This window comes from Mesitornis unicolor, unplaced genomic scaffold, assembly GCF_000695765.1.
Source record: "Mesitornis unicolor isolate BGI_N332 unplaced genomic scaffold, ASM69576v1 scaffold49931, whole genome shotgun sequence".
Taxonomy (NCBI): domain Eukaryota; kingdom Metazoa; phylum Chordata; class Aves; order Mesitornithiformes; family Mesitornithidae; genus Mesitornis; species Mesitornis unicolor.
Window position 1 is genome coordinate 21,677 of NW_010164269.1, and position 18,789 is coordinate 40,465.

Sequence of the window (18,789 nt, forward strand, 5' to 3'; positions counted from 1 at the left end):
GTAAACCAGAGAGTGTATGCTGCAATTACAAAAATCTGCTATACCTCACTCCGTTGCTTTGTCCTCGTTTTCATGTAGGCACAGAAGCACACTTGCAGTTTACACTCTGCTTTGCAGCTCAATTAGTCCATGAAAGGGTTTGTCTGTTTTAGCATTTCTCTTCATACAAACTCCTGCTACTACTAACTTCAGATTGCAGTTTAGTGAGACCTGTCTTCAGTACCTGCTTCCTTACTGTCTCGTCAAGCCTTAGCTGGGAAAGGTTGATTTTGTGGTTGAGGTGGTAGATAGGATGGTGAGAAGTCCCTGGAGCCTGCCGCAACTTCTTTTCAGCTTCAGGGAACTTAGTGATGCAAAATCATTTCAGAAATCAGTTTATTTGGATTTCTGTACTTTTTAGCTGCTGATAAGTCTGTTGTTCATGTGGTTGTACCAGAAGTTTTTGGCATTAGTTGTGAAATTGAGTATGTTCAGTACCTCTAAAAGTCAGATTTGTGCTTTTTGAGGTACAGTCAGAAGGTTGGTGACTTTTTCATAAATTTAATCTTAATTTTTGTGGCTGGTTTAACAAGATCATTGTCAGTTGCACTTCATTAATCCTTGAGTTACTGCAACTGCAGATTGGTTATTCTGCTTTTCTTCTCCTTTTCTCCAACTTCCTCATGGCTGCAAGGAGCAATTTTTACTACTATGTACTACCTCCAGGCATGTCCCACTTAGCAGCTCTTTGTTGGGTTGGAGCATTTCCAGACAATTTTTACAATTCTTATTAAATTAATTGATTCTTATTTGAACTAAAATGGAATTATATTTCTCCAGGAAATAAAAATACTAGCTTTGTGTTTCTTGATGGAATCTTCCCTCATAGTTATATGTATGTGCTATATTGCTTGAGACACATCATGAATGAGGATAAAGAGTAAAAGAGGGCTTAGCATCAGTGTTTAGCTTTGCTAGTTTAATTTGTTCTTTCGTCCTCCCTGCCGAGGAAGGGGATAGCTAACAACATGAAGTGCTTCCCGAACAGCAGCAGATACGGGTTTGGGTTTGCAATCTCCTCATCAAAATAATGTTGATTGTATGAGATTTTTGACAAATAACAAAAACTTGCATAGAAAAGTTAATTTATATGGAATACCTTTTGTCATTCTATTTCCTGCAGTATAATAAGACAGAATTTATGTCTAAAATATTTTTTGTAGTGGAATTACGAAGGCCAATTAAAAATGTTTGTGAATTGCAATGTCAGAAAGTGGTGTTTTGGTTGTCCGTTCCTGTCATATGCAAACTTTGTCATGATTTTCAATGGTACTGAGTTTTTATTGTGTTAGTTTATTTGGTCTCTTGTTGAAAACTGGAGAAAACCTCTTAAACAGTAATCCCCAAAATCAGCTGTGTGAAATTCCACTTTTGAAAACCCAGCTGTCTGTAGCTGTAATTATTCTCTGAATTACTTGTTTGCAAAGACTCAATTGAATATGATTGTATGTCTTTTAAAATAATTCATGTTCTAAAATATCTGATTTTTATAATTTAGCTGCTTATCTATGCATGGGAAGAATTAAACAAATTGGCACATGCATGTCTATTTCACATACTTTCAATTACTCTCTTTTTTCCTCCTTCCAGGCCCTCCAGACCATTCAAGTTACCAAAAAGGTACGGTTTAGTACTGTCACATATGATATTTGCAGAGTTATGAAGGTAGTAGATAAGGGGACGCCAAAACTGTTATTCCCCACACAGTGCAAGAGTAAGGAATGTTCAAGGAAAATAGCACGCAATCAAATTTAAACAGATTTTTAAAAACATATTTATTTATGCAGTCGGTAGTGCATTTCTGAAACTGCCACAGGAGATCGTGGAGGCAGATAGCATCAGCAAGTTCAGACAACACTTAGAAAAATGGATCTACAGTGGGTCCCTAAGTAAATACTGAAAGGAAGTGCCAGGGACAAGCCCTTTAACATCCCTAGCCATGCATCTGTGAATTCTGGGAGAGCAGGAAGAGGATAAGGCCACAGATGCTGGTGAAACTCTTGTGGTACTCCTAAGTAGTCTTTCAGTAAATGGTGTCTTTTGGAGAGGCTTTTGGAGTCACTATACTGGACTGGAACTTTAAAATCTCTCCAGATTTCAGTGTTCCTTTTTGGCAAATATTTTATGATCTCTTTTACTGCAGTCCATGCCATTCTCTTTGTGTGTATATACATTTTCTTCGCAAGCGTAAGAGCCCTGTGACTCAGTACCTTTTTTGGTTAAGGGTTGTTCTGAGAAACAGCTTGGTTGTATCATCAATAATGATAAAAAACCTGACAGAAAAGTTCAGAAATGTCATTCTAACAATCTTTTCTTCCTAAAACCCGAAATTATTGTATCTTCTAAGCAGTTTAAATTGTTTAAAATACGAAGAAAAAAAACACCAAAAAACTCAAATCTTTTTCAGGTGTGTGAAAAACAGCAGAAGGAAAGAAATTCATGAAAACTATATGCATCTTCATGGTACAAGGCAGCTTACACCAGTGTCACTATCCTAATAAGCAGATTGAAAGCAGGAGCCAAAATGGCATAAAAAAGATATTTCAGTCAGTGATTGAGAACTCATCATTTAGTGTTTGAATAGTTTGGAGGGGAAAAAAAAAACGATAATATATCAGCATAGCCATATGTCCAGCTCTTTGACCAACTGTAGTTTTAGTTAGGCATCAAAAAGCAGGATTTAGAAAATCATAAAAGTATGTGCTTAGATCCAAGGATGTGCTTTCTGAATGTGATTCCTTAACTGAGGAATCGATCTAAGTGCTTTTCTCTTGAGCTTGGATATTATCAGGCAAATGGTCACTTATTAGAATCTAAATCAGGGCCATGGCTTACTCTTCACAGAGGAAAATAACAAGTAACTGAATTCATTTGAAGGCCTTTTGATGGGTGAAAATTACTGCCATCTATTTAGCCACTTATGGTGGGTTGGGATCAAGGATGGCTGTAGGCAACTTGGTTGGAGCCAGAGCCAAATGGTGCTCGGACAAATAAAATTAAAATATAATGTGTTTAGTCCTTTTTGATGTTCTAGCCCAGGTCAGCTTTGCTTATCTGAATTTCAATATGTGATACAAGAAACAGGACAAATTTGCAGGTGTAAACAAGCACGTACTGTCTTCTGTACATTGCTTATTAACATGTTAAACACTTCTCCTAGGATGTAGTTTCTTTTACAGCTGGTGCCTGAAGAATTGAGCCAATTTAAGAACTGCTCAGCTGAGAATGGCAGTATAGAGAACACGTCAAAGGAATGAATCTGGCACTAGTGATGAACAGGAAAATAAATCTTTTGGGTATCATTTTTATGACTTCAGAGCAAACGCCTGTAATAGCTAGTCAATCTAACATTTGGTGTTTATGAAAACATCTAGTCCTATAAATAGGGAAATTCTATTAGATCATTTACTTCACTTCTACTTTGTACAATTGCTCATTTGGCAAGCTGCCCCTTTGGGATTCACATTGATAAAAACTTATGCTTCAGATTGCTTTTCAAGCTTTTGCTAATTAACCTCTTGTTTGAGAATGTAAGAATTATTCCATGTTTACCTAATGGGAAATTGAGATACACCCAGTGCTTTGGGCTTCCTTGTTCCATAAAGCTGTACTTTCACCCCTAGACCATACCTATATTTCCACATGCTACGGAAAGTCAGCAATAAGCTTCCTCACTGCTGTTGGTTTTACAGTTAGAGAACTGGGAAGCTGTTGCTGAAGTGAGGAGAAATAAACATTTCTAGGTTTCATTTTATTTTTTGATAGTTGTCTATCAATTTAACAAAAATAAAAATACTTTATAAAATGATGAAAATTAGATTTGTATGTAAAAATTCTTGCTCTCTTTAAATTTAACTAGGAATTAAAATCCAAGGATATTTATTATACTAGAAGACTAAGCAATTAGTCTTTTAAATACTGAACGTGTACTAAATAACAGAAATGTCTATTTCAGTAGCCCATAGTTCATCACCACTGTAGCAGCACAAAGGAAATCTAAGATAAAGCCTGCATTTTTGTCAGAGAGCCGGGACAAAAATAATAATCTGGTATGAAAAGCTTTTCTATATGAGAATTGAAAGTTTCAGTAGGGAGATTTGATAGAGAGTGTGTGTGGGGGGGGTTGTGTTTAATAAAAGAGTAGAAGTAAACTGTTTCCAAATGGTTTCTATTGATGTGAGACAGCTAGCTTAATTTCCTGAAAGTAAAACAAAGAAAAAAGGTCAGTGTTTCAACGTGATTCTTTAGAGAAGTGTGGATTATTTTTGTGTATAGCCTTTCTTTCTGTAACATCTTTTTCTCTGCCCCTCTCTGTAGCTATGCTGCACTGATAGCCGACTGGCCCGTGGTGGTCCTGGGCATGTGTACTGTGTTAATAGTGGTGTGTGCACTGGTTGGAATATTAGTTCCAGATCTTCCCGATTTCTCTGATCCGTTGCTGGTAGGTAAATATTAATCAATTGTACTGTTAAACAAGTCTTTTTGGTTTGCTGTTTTTTCAGTGCTAGCAGTGAACAGCAGATGCAAGTGCAGCAATTGATACATTCCTCTTAAATTGAGATTGGCCCAGAGGAAAAAAAATTGCTTTTAATGTGCCCAAGAAGGTTCTCTGTGCTGTGAATCTGTTTGGGAATCAGTTTCCAGAGGGATGCAATTGGCAGTAAGCTTACAGAATCCACAAAAGAAATGAGGTAGTAAAGAACGATGCGATTCCTCCAATTAAGGAAAAAAAAAAAAGTAGTATTAAATCTTGACATTGGAGCCGCTAACAGTGATACAAAGATGCAGTTGCCATCAGAGAGTGTTATCCACTAGTTTAAATCTCTTCTGCATTTTGCTATTGAAAGCTCATATGGCCTTCAACAGGACTGTTATACATTGAATAATGTAAATTCATCCCAGTTTTAGATGCACAGCGCAGTACAACACAGACCATACGTTCTAAATCAGGTTTCAAAGAGTAAGGGCCAGGCTCTATTAAAGGAAAGGGGATTCTAAGTGCCTTCTGGGGATGAAATTGTATCCATATTGAAAGACCCAAAGTAATTTTTGTCGGATTCTATTAAATACTGTGCTCATTTCTTACTTTTCATGAGCTGTCTTACCCATGAGTAGCTTTCAGAACTTTTATTGAAAATATTTAATTATTAGCCTCAAATAAAAATATACTGTTCCTATAAATTATTATTATTTATATTATAGTAACATACATATGCATCCATATGTAGTGGATATTTCTTGGAAACAGCCAAGTTATTAAAATTGTTTCAGAGTCACTTTGAAAATTACTTAAAGTTTTCACTTATTCTTGGAGAAGGAGAGAAAATACACTTGAATGGTTTTTAATCATATTTAATCAGTAAAGAGTGATAGATGAGATACAGAAAGGGACTTTGTAGAACACCCTTGCTCTGAAAACTGAAGAGTTGAACATTTGATAGACTAAATCATCACCACTTTTCAGGGAGAGAAGTAGTACGTGAAAGAATTCTTAATCCCTTGTCACTCTCAACAGTGGTCATTATTTTGTCTGACCTGTCATAAAGCATTTTGCCTTTAAAAGTAGATGCCTGGAGAAGCTATGCCTCATAATGAAAACTATCCATCACTTTGATCATGTTTCCACTTTCCTGTTTGAGCTGAGGAATGAAAAGTATTAATGGTATTTTGTAATGCTCTGTCTTAGGGTTTTGAACCGAGAGGGACGGCCATAGGACAGAGGTTGGTCACATGGAACAATATGGTGAAAAACACAGGGTACAAAGCAACGCTTGCAAACTATCCTTTCAAATACGCAGATGAGCAAGCTAAAAGGTACGTATTAAAAATGCATTTTATTCTGTTGGGGGTTTTTTTGTGTGTACATAGCACTTGCTCCGATGAAGTTAATGTACATATCGCTAGTGTTTTCACATAAAAATTGAATCTGGTCTTCTACAATTCTTTACAGCCTTTCATATAGAACTAGGTATTTCACATCACAATTCTTTAAAAGAAATGTAACATTTTAGTTATCTCTTTGAATTGTGGGTATTTTCAGTACTGGTTTCAATGTAGTTTCCTTTGACATCTATAATAACAAAAAAAAATCAATTAATGTTTAAGGTTCTAAATGCCAAAGTCACACTGATAAGAATACGTTTTTCGTATTTAAGAGCTATTAAGATGTGTGACTTGTTTGGATAACTCCTTCTAACAGTCTTTTTGCCAAGGTAAGGTAAAAGTGTTTATTCTGTTTTAGTCATCAAGATGACAGATGGTCAGATGATCACTACGAAAGAGAGAAGAGGCAAGCAGAGTGGAACTTCCACAAGGATACCTTTTTCTGTGATATTCCAAGTAAGTGGAGAAATGATGTAAGGAAGGATAAAAACTTTTGCCAGTTATATGATTTCTGAGCTCTTCTGTATATTATGTGCCTTATTAGGAAAATATTTTTTGCTTAATACATTCACAATAAGCACCTCCTTCCTGTGTGCAGAAGTCTTTGAAGAAATTGGGCTGAAATGTTGTGTTCTGTTGGTCCTTCCTAAGGAAGCAACTGTATTTCCTTAAAGTGCTTCCTTTAAGTGGTTCTGTTTCTTGTAAAGGTTTTTATTAGCTATTAGTTATTGGTAGTGCTGATCATTGTAAAAGCAGTGTTTTGTTCATACCTACAGAGGTAGCATTTAATTTACACTAGCGAAGAAGTTGTGTGTTAACTGTGCCATTAACGACTTAACTTTAAAACCTAAATCAAAATACTTTTCCTGTATATGTCCTGAAAGACATCCACAACTCATACCTTGTCCAGAATTTAGGAGTTTGATTAGGGAAAAAAAACAAAACAGAAACACAAAACCACAAAAAGAAACACAGAAACACACACAAAAAAAGAAATACAAATAAAACTCCTCTCAAAGAAACAAATTAACCCCCCCCCCCAAAAAAAAAAAAACAACAACCCAAAACAACACCACCTTTAAGTACCGAAGGCTTATGAAGCTAAGTTAAACTAAAGGACAGAAAAGACAAAGAAGTCTTTATTGAGCTTTTACAAAGCATACTGCAGAACTTTGATAAGTCCTGTTCTGGCAGAGAGCATGCATTAGCAGATGTAGATCTTGCCTTTACTCATGTAATGACCTGGGCTCTTTTGCAGCTACTTTAATATGTGAGGACTGATAACAGAGCACAAAAACATAATTGTGAAATTATTTGTTTATATATCTGAGAGAGCAATGACCAGTAAAAACCAGGGTGAAACCCAGATTTTATTTTATTTTTTTTTTTTTGTCAACTTACAGTATGTTCTTACGTCTAAGTGAGAGGATATGAGCAAGGTTGTAATTTCTGCTCCTGTGAGCAGAACCAGATTAGACTGAGCAGACCTTGTGTAAGGAAAAAGAAATGTACTCAAAACTCTACTGAGCATTAACTGCAGCTTGAAGCAGAATTAACTCCTCTTATCCTGCCTGCTGTTTCTGCATAGTCTCACTCTCATTCTTTCCACTACTGTTTCTGCATAGTCTCAGTTGTGGCAGTCATGAAGGAATTGTGCTTCTATGGGAAAGTTTGCCAGCGTGTTATGTAAAGAAAAGGGTTGATTTCCTCTTGACCCATATTTGTCATTCCCGGTATCTTTCTTTCTCTGCTCCAGGATCAGCAGATTTCAGTTGCCTTGGTCCTAAAGCACGGTCAGAGATCATAAAGCGCTGCCCCTGAGTCTTCTCATTGCAGTCTTGTGAAAGGCAGAAATTCTGCATATTCACTGCAGTGAGAAAAATTTAGCCTTCAGGTTTTTGGAATATTGAAATTAACCTGATAATGTTTCTTACCCCAAAGCACCGTATTGTGTTACACAGTACTGTATATTTGTGTTTGTGTATATGTTCCCCTTGTTAGCTATGCATAAAGATCTCACTGCCACTAAGTAATTATTTCCTTTCTTAAAAACTGTCTTCTAATAAATGTGATTTAATTTGTAATTTAGGCTGTATGTGTCTAAAATGCAGAATTCTTAAAAATGGCCTCAAGGATATCACAACAACTTCCACTGCAGTCATTTGCTTCTAAAGCAAAAATGTTCTTGCAGAAACAGCTTTATAATTATTATTTATATTCCCAAATGACTTACTAAATCAGCTTTTGATTACTGTTATCTGTGTGCTGCCATTATGCTGTGCCAAGAATTTCATAGTTTGCTGATTAGATCTTTTGATTTTTATTTGTTTGTCATATTTCAGAAGATAGTTTGCTTGAATAGAAGTCTGTAGAGCTTCTAAGTGGTAGATAATATTGAAGATGCCATATTTACTGTAAGCACTTTAGGGAAACTGAAACTTTCATGTGGACCGAATCTTATAGATAAATAGCTCATCTTGAAAAGGAGGTGGATTCCTGTGACCTGACAAAGATTTCATCTGTGTCATTTGAATGATGAGATTTTGCTTCAGTCTTTGATACCAGACACACCCAAATAATCTATAAAACCCCCCTCCTGTGATTTCAGGTGATCGCTATTCGCGAGTGGTGTTTACATCAACAGAAGGAGAGAATCTGTGGAATTTGAATGCAATTAAGTCGATGTGCAATGTAGATAACTTGAGGGTAAGTAAAGATGGCATTTAATTGAACTTGCATACGTGAAGCATGTATTCGAAAGTTTGTTTTGCTGCCCACTGCCATCCAATAGCGTATGAAAGGACTTCACATTGTTCACATCCTTTTCGAATGGTCAGTCAGCATGTAGACAAAGTTTTAAAAAAAAAACCTTTCAATTTGTACAGGCATGTTATGTAGGGGAATTTATTTTGTTTTGCTATTAATGCCCTCCAGAATGGGAAGGTTGCTTTAGAAGTTTCTTTGCAGAAAGGACTATCTTAACTTTGTCTGTGTGTTTCCTCATAGAATATTATTCCACGGATTTTTATTCTTGTTTCCCAGCAAATAATTCAATTTTTCTTGCTTTTTCACCCTCAGGTGAAAAGACTGCATCCTCATAGCATGTGGAGTTTTTTTTGACAGCCAGAGGATCACTCAGATTTTTTTATTTTTTTACTTAGACAAATAACATATCTAAACAATTTTAGCAGTTTCTAACAATTTTTAAGCACTTCTAATATTTTTTAGAACTCATGAAGTGCTGCTATATGCGCCACTTCTAAGTTCTCCTAGCAGCCAGTCCCTAGAGAGGGTTCTGACTTGCACTGCAGCTATCAGAAGAAATTGATGAGTTCAGTGACCTCCTGGTCCTACAGACTCTCCTCTGGTTATAGCTATTTTTGTTGTTGGAATGCATACTTGTTTAGGACCAAAATTCCGTTGAATACGTAGCAAAGCTTTCTGTATTCAAAGACAGGAAAATCAGACAGTATCTTCTGGAAATGCAGGCCTCAGAATTATTTTTCTCATGATAAGCAGGATTTCAGCACGAACTAGTATTTGCTTTAGTATGAGCTAACACTATATCCTCTTATGTGTTAATTGTATTCCCATCTGCTTGTAACTACTTTAACTCTATGTTTTACTGACACTTAGGGGCTCCATCCTGCAGCTGTTCAGCATATGGTAGTCCTAAAATCTTCATGTAAACACTATATACGAAATTGCTATAGGAGGTGTTCTAATTTTTTACTGCTTGGATGAGAAAAGCCCTTCCTTTCACCTGCTAATTGCAGAATGTTTTCCATATAAGCCATAAACAGTTATTTTATAAACTTCAAAGACTGTAAATGATCTCAGACTGCTTCCCTGAAACCATGAATTTGTGATTCTCTGTCACGGCGTAGATCCATTTGGGCAGGTCTGCCCCCAGATGCAGCATGTGTGCAGGTTGCACAGCTTAGTCTCCTTACTTGTTCCAAAATAAATGAAAATGCTGCCAGTGGCAGACCAAGTCTGGCAACGGCAGAATGGCCTTTTCGATTCCTTTGGATCATCAACAAAACCCAGTGCTACAATATATTAACGTTTTACATAGTATTTTAATGAGCTATCTGGAGCTGAATTTTGTATTTTAATTTCTAATTTCCAGCTGCCAGCTCATGTTACTTTATCTTTGGCAGCAGTTACTTTACCAGTGAATGTTTCTGGCCTGCAGCAAGTGTTGAAGAACAGCATATAAACCTCATTGTCCCATCTTGAGTCTGAATATATAGAGAAGACAATAGAATCTTGTGGAGTCTCCTTCTCTGGAGACATTCAAAACCCGCCTGGACGCCTTCCTGTGCAACCTCATCTAGGCGTTCCTGCTCCGGCAGGGGGATTGGACTAGATGATCTTTTGAGGTCCCTTCCAATCCCTAACGTTCTGTGATTCTGTGATTCTGTGAATCCTTTCCACCCAATTTGCCTATTATATCCTTATAGGATTAACCTGGAGATGTGCCATGAAAAATACAGATATGCTATTCCAGTGCTTCCTTTTATTTAGTAGGTTGCTCAGTTTGTCTTGAGTTTGCATGTGTGAGTGTTTTTATCTGGAAACAATCAAATGTGAATTATCCTGTTTTTTTGGAGTGCCACTTTGTTATTGTTCAGAAACTGGTTGACAAAATTAAGTCCACATTAAAGCTTTTATAACTGCCATGAGAATCCCCAAGTGCAGGTTTTTTGTCTGCATTGTAAAGGATTGCTAATAATAAACCTGTTCAATTTTGCTCAAAAAAAAAGTGGTATATTTCAGATCACCTAAATTTAAAACACAAGTAGGTAACAGTTTCAGGGCCCAATCCAGTAAACTCTTAAGCATATGACTTTATTAATGTGACTGTATTATTATGTGTTTATTCTGTGTAACTTGATTAAGACTAAAATTTTACATACATCTAATTATTTGAAGAACTTATTCTAAATTGTCACATGTAACAAGCCAGAAGTTCTGAATTTTAAGACTTATATTCCTTGTGTCCTATTAAGACTGGGTTTTCCCAACTTGTGAAAATTTCCCTGATGTAAACTTGTTACTTAAGAGTTTCAGTTCTATTTTATAGATACTTTTAATTTTGCCTAGAAGTGCCTTATGGTGATTTAGCTAAGTCGTGCACTTACTGGCTTTAACTACATCTGGAATATCCTTGGAGTGAAAGAAGAGTATTCACATAAAGGATTAACTCTCATTCAGCGAAAGAGAGTCCTCAACCAGAATGTTAATATTACTATCATTTTTGTAAAGCTCTGCCAGGATTTCTTAGGCTTTGGGCTGTCACTCGAGCTGGCAGCAGCAGTCCTCCCCCATCACCCAGCACTGTGTCCCATCTGCATGTACCACTGGTGCCTGTCTGTCCCTGTGACTCCTCTGGCCTTGCTGCTGCTGCATCTCCCTCCACTCCACTCCTGAGTCAACTCAGAGGACTTTGTCCCACAGTGGGTGCAGCACTCAGAGGCATGACCATTATCTCTGGCTTATTTTTGGGGTGCTTAATGCCACAGTGGAATTACCCTGTGCTTGTGCCTTGGAAATCCTGCATGACTTAAGTACATGCAGTGCTTGGCTGACTTGGGGGAAATGTCTGTCAGCTGTACAAGAGCTAAAAAAGACTTGTAAAATGAGGGTTGTAGAAGAGAGGTCAGATGATAGAAGATGCTGTAAAGCTGTCGCATCCTTTCTTTCTGGATGGTAAGTCCCTGCCTCTCCTAGAAACTTCAGAATGTGTTTCCAAGCAGAATGAACCTTTGTTGACGTACGACTGATTTTTTTTTATTTTCAGGAGTATAGCATAGGATAGTACAAGAGTTAACAGACCTCAGTCTGAAAAAAAATAAACAAAACCCAAAACCACCTCAGTCCATCTTCAAACAATAGAGTTACAATATTCTTAAAGCTTCTGCCAGTTTTATGCTGCTGTTACATGTCAGTATACTGAGTTACAGCTGGTTTAGTCTGCTGCATGTAAGAGGATACTGATAAAAACCAATGTGTGTGGAAATAAGAACTAAAATGTTGACACAAAAGGACCATGACATGAGTTTTCCTCACTTTGGGACTTTTTTTGTGGATGAATGTTTCCAATAATCCATACTACTACTTTAAACTGGATTTTTTTGCCCTGCCTGTCTTTGTACAGATCAGATCCCATTCCCAGTTTGGTGATCTCTGCCAGAGAGCCACTGCTGCTTCGTGCTGTCCCAGCTGGACACTGGGCAACTATATTGCTATTCTAAACAACAGGTCATCGTGTCAAAAAATTGTGGAACGAGATGTCTCTCACACCCTGAAGCTGCTTCGCACATGTGCCAAATACTACTACAACGGAACCCTGGGGCCGGACTGCTGGGATATGAATGCCAAAAGGAAAGACCAACTCAAGTGTACAAACGTGCCTCGCAAATGTACCAAGTACAATGCTGTTTACCAGATCCTTCACTATCTAGTGGACAAGGATTTTCTAAGCCCAAAGACAGCTGACTATGTCTTACCAGCTTTAAAATACAGCATGCTCTTCTCTCCGACTGAGAAAGGGGAAAGCATGATGAGTATTTACCTAGATAACTTTGAGAACTGGAACGCTTCTGATGGTGTAACAACCGTCACAGGGATTGAGTTTGGAATAAAACATAGATTATTTCAAGATTACCTGTTGATGGATACTGTGTATCCTGCCATAGCCATTGTAATTGTTTTGTTAGTTATGTGTGTGTACACGAAGTCCATGTTTATCACGCTGATGACTATGTTTGCAATAATTAGTTCCTTGATTATTTCTTATTTTCTCTATCGGGTCGTATTTAATTTCGAGTTCTTTCCATTCATGAATCTCACTGCATTGATTATTCTTGTTGGTATTGGAGCAGATGATGCTTTTGTCTTATGTGATGTTTGGAACTACACAAAATTTGATAAACCTCATGCTGGAACCTCTGAGACAGTGAGCATCACGTTGCAGCACGCTGCTCTTTCCATGTTTGTCACAAGTTTTACTACCGCTGCTGCCTTCTACGCTAATTACGTCAGCAATATCACAGCGATCAGGTGTTTTGGTGTTTATGCCGGCACTGCCATTTTGGTGAATTATGTTTTGATGGTTACATGGCTACCTGCTGTAGTTGTATTACATGAGCGCTATCTTCTCAATATTTTCAGTTGCTTTAAGAAGCCTCAGCAGAGGGTCTACAACAACAAAAACTGTTGGGCAGTGTTGTGCCAAATGTTCCACAAGATTATTTTTGCAGTGTCGGAAGCATCCAGGATATTTTTTGAAAAAGTTTTGCCATGCATTGTTATCAAATTTCGATATATTTGGCTTTTCTGGTTCCTTGCCTTAACAATTGGTGGAGCATATATTGTGTGTGTAAATCCAAAGATGAAGTTGCCATCACTGGAGCTCTCCGAGTTTCAGGTATTTAGGTCTTCTCACCCATTTGAACGATACGATGCAGAATACAAAAAGCTTTTTATGTTTGAACGTGTCCACCATGGAGAAGAGCTCCACATGCCAATCACAGTAATCTGGGGTGTCACACCTGAAGATAATGGTGACCCTTTAAACCCTAAAAGTAAAGGAAGGCTGCAGCTAGATAGCAGTTTTAATATTGCTAGCCCGGCTTCACAGGTCTGGATTTTACGTTTCTGTCAAAAGTTAAGAAATCAAACATTTTTTTATCAGACTGAAGAACAAGACTTCACGAGCTGCTTTATTGAAACATTTAAGCAGTGGATGGAAAACCAAGACTGTGATGAGCCATCTCTTTACCCCTGCTGCAGCCACTGGAGCTTTCCATACAAACAAGAAGTTTTTGAATTATGTATCAAGAGAGCTATCATGGAGCTAGAAAGAAGCACAGGGTACCATTTAGATAGTAAAACCCCAGGGCCTCGCTTTGACCTGAATGACACCATCAGGGCAGTGGTGTTGGAGTTCCAAAGCACCTACCTCTTCACGCTAGCTTATGAGAAAATGCATCAGTTCTACAAAGAGGTGGACTCATGGATTTCAAGTGAGCTTAGTTCTGCTCCTGAAGGCCTCAGCAATGGTTGGTTTGTGAGTAACCTTGAATTTTATGATCTTCAGGACAGTCTTTCTGATGGTACTCTGATTGCCATGGGCCTTTCAGTTGCTGTTGCATTTAGCGTAATGCTTCTTACAACTTGGAATATAATTATAAGCCTTTATGCAATAGTTTCAATAGCTGGAACTATTTTTGTCACTGTAGGTTCTCTGGTTCTTCTTGGATGGGAGCTAAATGTGTTAGAATCTGTCACTATTTCGGTTGCTGTTGGCTTATCTGTAGACTTCGCTGTTCATTATGGAGTGGCTTATCGCTTAGCCCCTGACCCTGACCGAGAGGGAAAAGTCATTTTTTCTTTAAGCCGTATGGGTTCTGCTATTGCAATGGCTGCATTGACTACATTTGTAGCTGGAGCAATGATGATGCCCTCTACAGTGTTGGCCTACACACAGCTTGGCACTTTCATGATGCTTATAATGTGCATTAGTTGGGCTTTTGCAACATTCTTCTTCCAGTGCATGTGTAGATGCCTTGGACCCCAGGGCACTTGTGGCCAGATCCCACTACCAAAAAAACTGCGGTGTAATGCCTTCTCCTTTTCAGGAGCCCAAGGAGGCAGAGGTCAAAATAAATCACATCCTGTTAGCAAATATCAGCTGGACTCCAGAAGTCAAAAGCCAGAAATGGAGCATGAGCACTATGAGCTCGAGCCTCTGGCGTCACAGACCGGTATCTGTAACCCTGTCGAGAAAGTGACTTACAAAGAAACTCATATCTGCTCAGAGCTCTTCAGCAGCAGGCCCCAAAACACATGTATGCCTGTGCATTCAGCCTATAATAGTGAAGTGGGTAAAAGCATAAAAAATGTTGCTAGTTCAGCTATGTTACAGACATCTGTTGACCAACACACCATATGCCCGATTTTCTCTCAGAACAGGCAGTGTAGCTGTCCTGATGCATATAAGCAAGTGGCAGTAAAGTGGAGTCCGCACTCCTGTCAGCAGTTAAGTGATACCTTCTGTTACCAGTGTTCTCCTTCGCCAGGAACCATACAGATCCAAAGCTCTGTAGGTCCTGTAAATGCTTTACAGCAAGCTGCTGAAAGTTATGTGCACCCAGTCCAGCATGTCCTCCACTGCAGTTGCCTTCAAGAAAGGCTCAAAAGAACCCTGACGCAGAACTCCTTGCCTAAAAACTTCTTCCTCCAGTCTGTACAGCAGTTTCAGGCACATCAGAGAATAAATAGGACAGATTCACATGCTCATCAAAACGCAGAGGAAAACGTAAGAACTGTTCCAAAGGTGATGAGCTCCTCACAATTTCTCTGCCGAAACGCAGGACCTCTGATAGTGCGTTGCTCTGAATGTGAGAACAGTGTATCTAATGACCCAAAGGGATTCTGTCAGCGGACAGATAAATGTGATGAAAAGTGTGGTACAGAAGCAAACGGGGTTGAAAGCAAGAAAGCCTCTTTGTCAAAGCAGAAAAAGAAAGCTGAGAGCAAGGCAGATCAGTGTTCTTTGCAGAATGACCAGGTTTTGAAGGCTGACCAAAATGATAAAAAACATCTGCTGAGTAGGTCAGTGAGAGAGGCTCTCTACGAGGGTTGCCGTGAAAATTCACACTGCTGTAGCAAGGCTATCGCAGTGAAGTGCAATTCTGTTGACTGTCAAATGCCAAACATCGAAGCCAATGTGCCTCCTATGTTAATGCGTCCAGAACTTTCCAGTGAAAGTTTGTTAATAAAAACACTATAATAAATCTTTAATTTGGCAATCCTGTGTCTTTCTTTTAGAAGTATGTTTCAAACACTAAAAAGGAAAGTCCTGAATAAATATGAATTATAATTTGCATTTTGGAATGAAAAATGTATTTTATAGAACAGTAACATTTATACATTTCATAAATCTATTACATGTAGTAAAACCTTGATGTTGTCCAGAATGGTTTTTTTTTGCTCTAACCCATAGGCTGGATTATACTTAATTTAGTTTTTTGTCCCAGGGCATTAGAGTTTGAATTCTCCTTATAAACCATCTCAAGAAATAAAGCATTACAAAGAAACTCCCTTTTCTAAAGCCAGGGCTTGTGAGATTGATAACATTTGGGGTGGACTGAGATTGCCCCTTTTTCAGAGTACATTATTTACCTTTATTTGGCAGGCTTGTGCGCACCATGAAACAACAGCAGGACTACAACTGTGTTCACTCAGGATTGTCTGAAAGACCAGCTCTCCAGGGTAACCTATTTTGGGAATATTTTTAACTGTTTATCCAAACAAAATCTAAAGGAAAACTCTTGGAGGTCAACAGCACTTGTACTGCCATGGTTGTGTATCTGCATATATAGTGCAGTAAAACATTTTAAATTCCCCTTTTTGGCAGTTACTTTATAAACTTTAGCATTAAATACCAGAAAATACAGGTGGAAACAATAGTAAGTGAACATTACATCTCACTGATGAAAAGAAAAGTATAATTCAAGTGTATGACATATTTATGTACATAAAATCAGGAGTTATGAAATTGGGCATGAAGTACCTTGCAATACTGAACTTTTTCTCACAAAGTATGGAAATTAGAAGTAAATCTGCTGTGGAGAAAGGCACAGTTAATGCATGTGTCCTAGACTTACTGTCAATAGTATTAGATTAAGTCAATTCAGAAGGCTCAAATACATTAATTAAAATATACTCTTGAGTTTTCTTACACAGAGAAGTTTCACAGTGTACACAGTTACAAATACTGAACTAAACCATGTAACCAAGACATTGGGTTTCAGACATTTTATTTGTGTAACTACAGGGTTCAGTGAAATGAGAGCTATGGTTTGCTCATGGGAATGCTTGCTGGGCTTATCACTCAGGGAGAGTGGATTTGAGAGCTGGAACTGTGTAGTATGTCATAATTGCTATGCACCTTAATGACAAATTGCTCTTCGTATAATTGGCTGTGCTGATTATGTTGATTTACTATACACAGATAACAGAAGATAGATTTCATGGGCCGATGGGATATCATCCAGTTGGTGTGTCATGAATCACTGGAGAAAAAGCCTGGCTTTTTCTGTGCTAATGTTCATGTTGAAGGGATGTAGATCAGTATTGTATGACAAACCACATTGGTTTGTCTAGGAGTAGTGCTTATGTGTCCCAGTGTCTGGAACGGAATAAGAGGTTAAAATCTACAGAAAAAGCCAAAATGGTTTAACATGGTTTCAGAAGAGCAGAATTCTTTCTTAGATAAAAAATAAAACTCACTTTTATCATAGAATCATAGAATAGCTTGGGTTGGAAGGGACCTTAAGGATCATCCAGTCCAATCCCCTGCCATGAGCAGGGACACCTCCCACCAGACCAGGTTGCTCAAAGCCCTGTCCAACCTGGGCATCCACAGCTTCCCTGGGCAACCTGTGGCAGTGTCTCACCACCCTCACAGTAAAGAATTTCTTCCTAATGTTTTAGTTCTTTTAAAACTCATAACCCAATTTAGAGCCAGATTCTTTCTGTATGTTTGTAATGAGACCAATTCAAGGATTTTCTGTGCGTCATAGTAACCACTAATTATAAAGCTCTAAGACCTGCAGTGCTAGCAATCTAAAGAAATTATAAGGGATAAGAAAGAAACTGGGCTCTTGCTGTTGCTGCTGTCCAGCTTTCTTCCTGACCACTGCACCTGCTTGAGTGCAGTTTCTGAGGCGTGTATGTAACACACTAAGCAATAAATCATTCCTGAAATAAAAACAATATTATGATAGTTTAATTGACCTGCAGTCAGACCTTGCCAAAGCTGTGTGTAATGCTTATGTAGTGCCTGTCACATCAGCTGTGATTCACAGCTGTGCCTCTGAGACGTGTGCCTTAGGGGAGGTCCCCAGCCAATGCATCTATAGAACATAAGACATTTTGAGCTGGTGAACTCAAAATTGAGGTTTGTTTGTTTGTTTTCTAAGCTAGCTTTCCACAACTGCATTCTGTGTAAGGAAAGCCCTTCTGACTGCTTTTATTAATAACTGCTTTTATAATGGTGAGGTAAGTGATGAAGATTAATGTGTTTTTGTTAAGGTCTGTATGTTCTTAAAGACTGATACAGTAAAAAAATGGGGCAGATAAGGAATTGTGATGTAATGTACTCTTAGAAAAGATAAAAATAAGCTAATGTACTTGGCTAGTGAACAGTATCACTGTTGTAATTTTTGCCTATTGTGACTTTGCCATTGTCTCCCTGCTAACTTCTTTATTCTTTCCTAATCACTTAGCTGAACAAGGAGCAATCACTGAAATAGATAAATTTAATATTTATGTACGTAGCACCACTTGTGCAGCATCTATATCAATTCATGCATAGATCCAAGCCAGTACCAATCCTGTTGAGTGGAAAAGAATAGGAGTTGGTTCCAGTGACAGCTGAAGGTTGATGAGATTATACATTACCCTATCCACAGAAAACTCATGAGAGAAAAAAAAACCTAAATATTAAGTTTTTACAGGGTACTTCAGGAGCAAGCGAGGAGAGGTGGGATCCTGTTCCACTCCTGGAAATCTTAACAAGGGCCATTACGTCCTACTGAGACATCTAAGATTGCCAAGTCCCAAGGGAAGCTGATGAGCCTTGAATACTCTTAATTTCCATCAGCTGATTTGCTGTCACTGAGGTCCTCCCTTGCATTTTGGGATCATACAGTGAATCTGGATGTGTGCATACTATGCTGGCTAAAAATGGTGCTTCTCAGTTTGGGTAAGGGCTCTACCCCTGCACTGGCTAGCGCTTCCTCTGTCAAGTGACAGGGTTCTGGCTTTAGGAGATATAGAGCTTTATGGATA

At 38.2% G+C, this 18,789-nt stretch overlaps 1 protein-coding gene across 1 annotated transcript in view; it reads left to right on the plus strand.

Annotated features, from left to right (window-relative positions):
• Positions 1-15,724, plus strand: part of DISP1 (dispatched homolog 1 (Drosophila)) — a 30,100-nt gene extending 14,376 nt beyond the window's left edge. Inside the window, exons 2-7 of the mRNA XM_010194239.1 lie at positions 1,630-1,659; positions 4,357-4,480; positions 5,726-5,853; positions 6,281-6,378; positions 8,531-8,628; positions 12,086-15,724. Coding sequence (XP_010192541.1) covers positions 1,630-1,659; positions 4,357-4,480; positions 5,726-5,853; positions 6,281-6,378; positions 8,531-8,628; positions 12,086-15,724 — 4,117 coding nt within the window. The remainder of the gene's footprint in view (positions 1-1,629; positions 1,660-4,356; positions 4,481-5,725; positions 5,854-6,280; positions 6,379-8,530; positions 8,629-12,085) is intronic.
• The last annotated feature ends 3,065 nt before the right edge of the window (positions 15,725-18,789 follow it).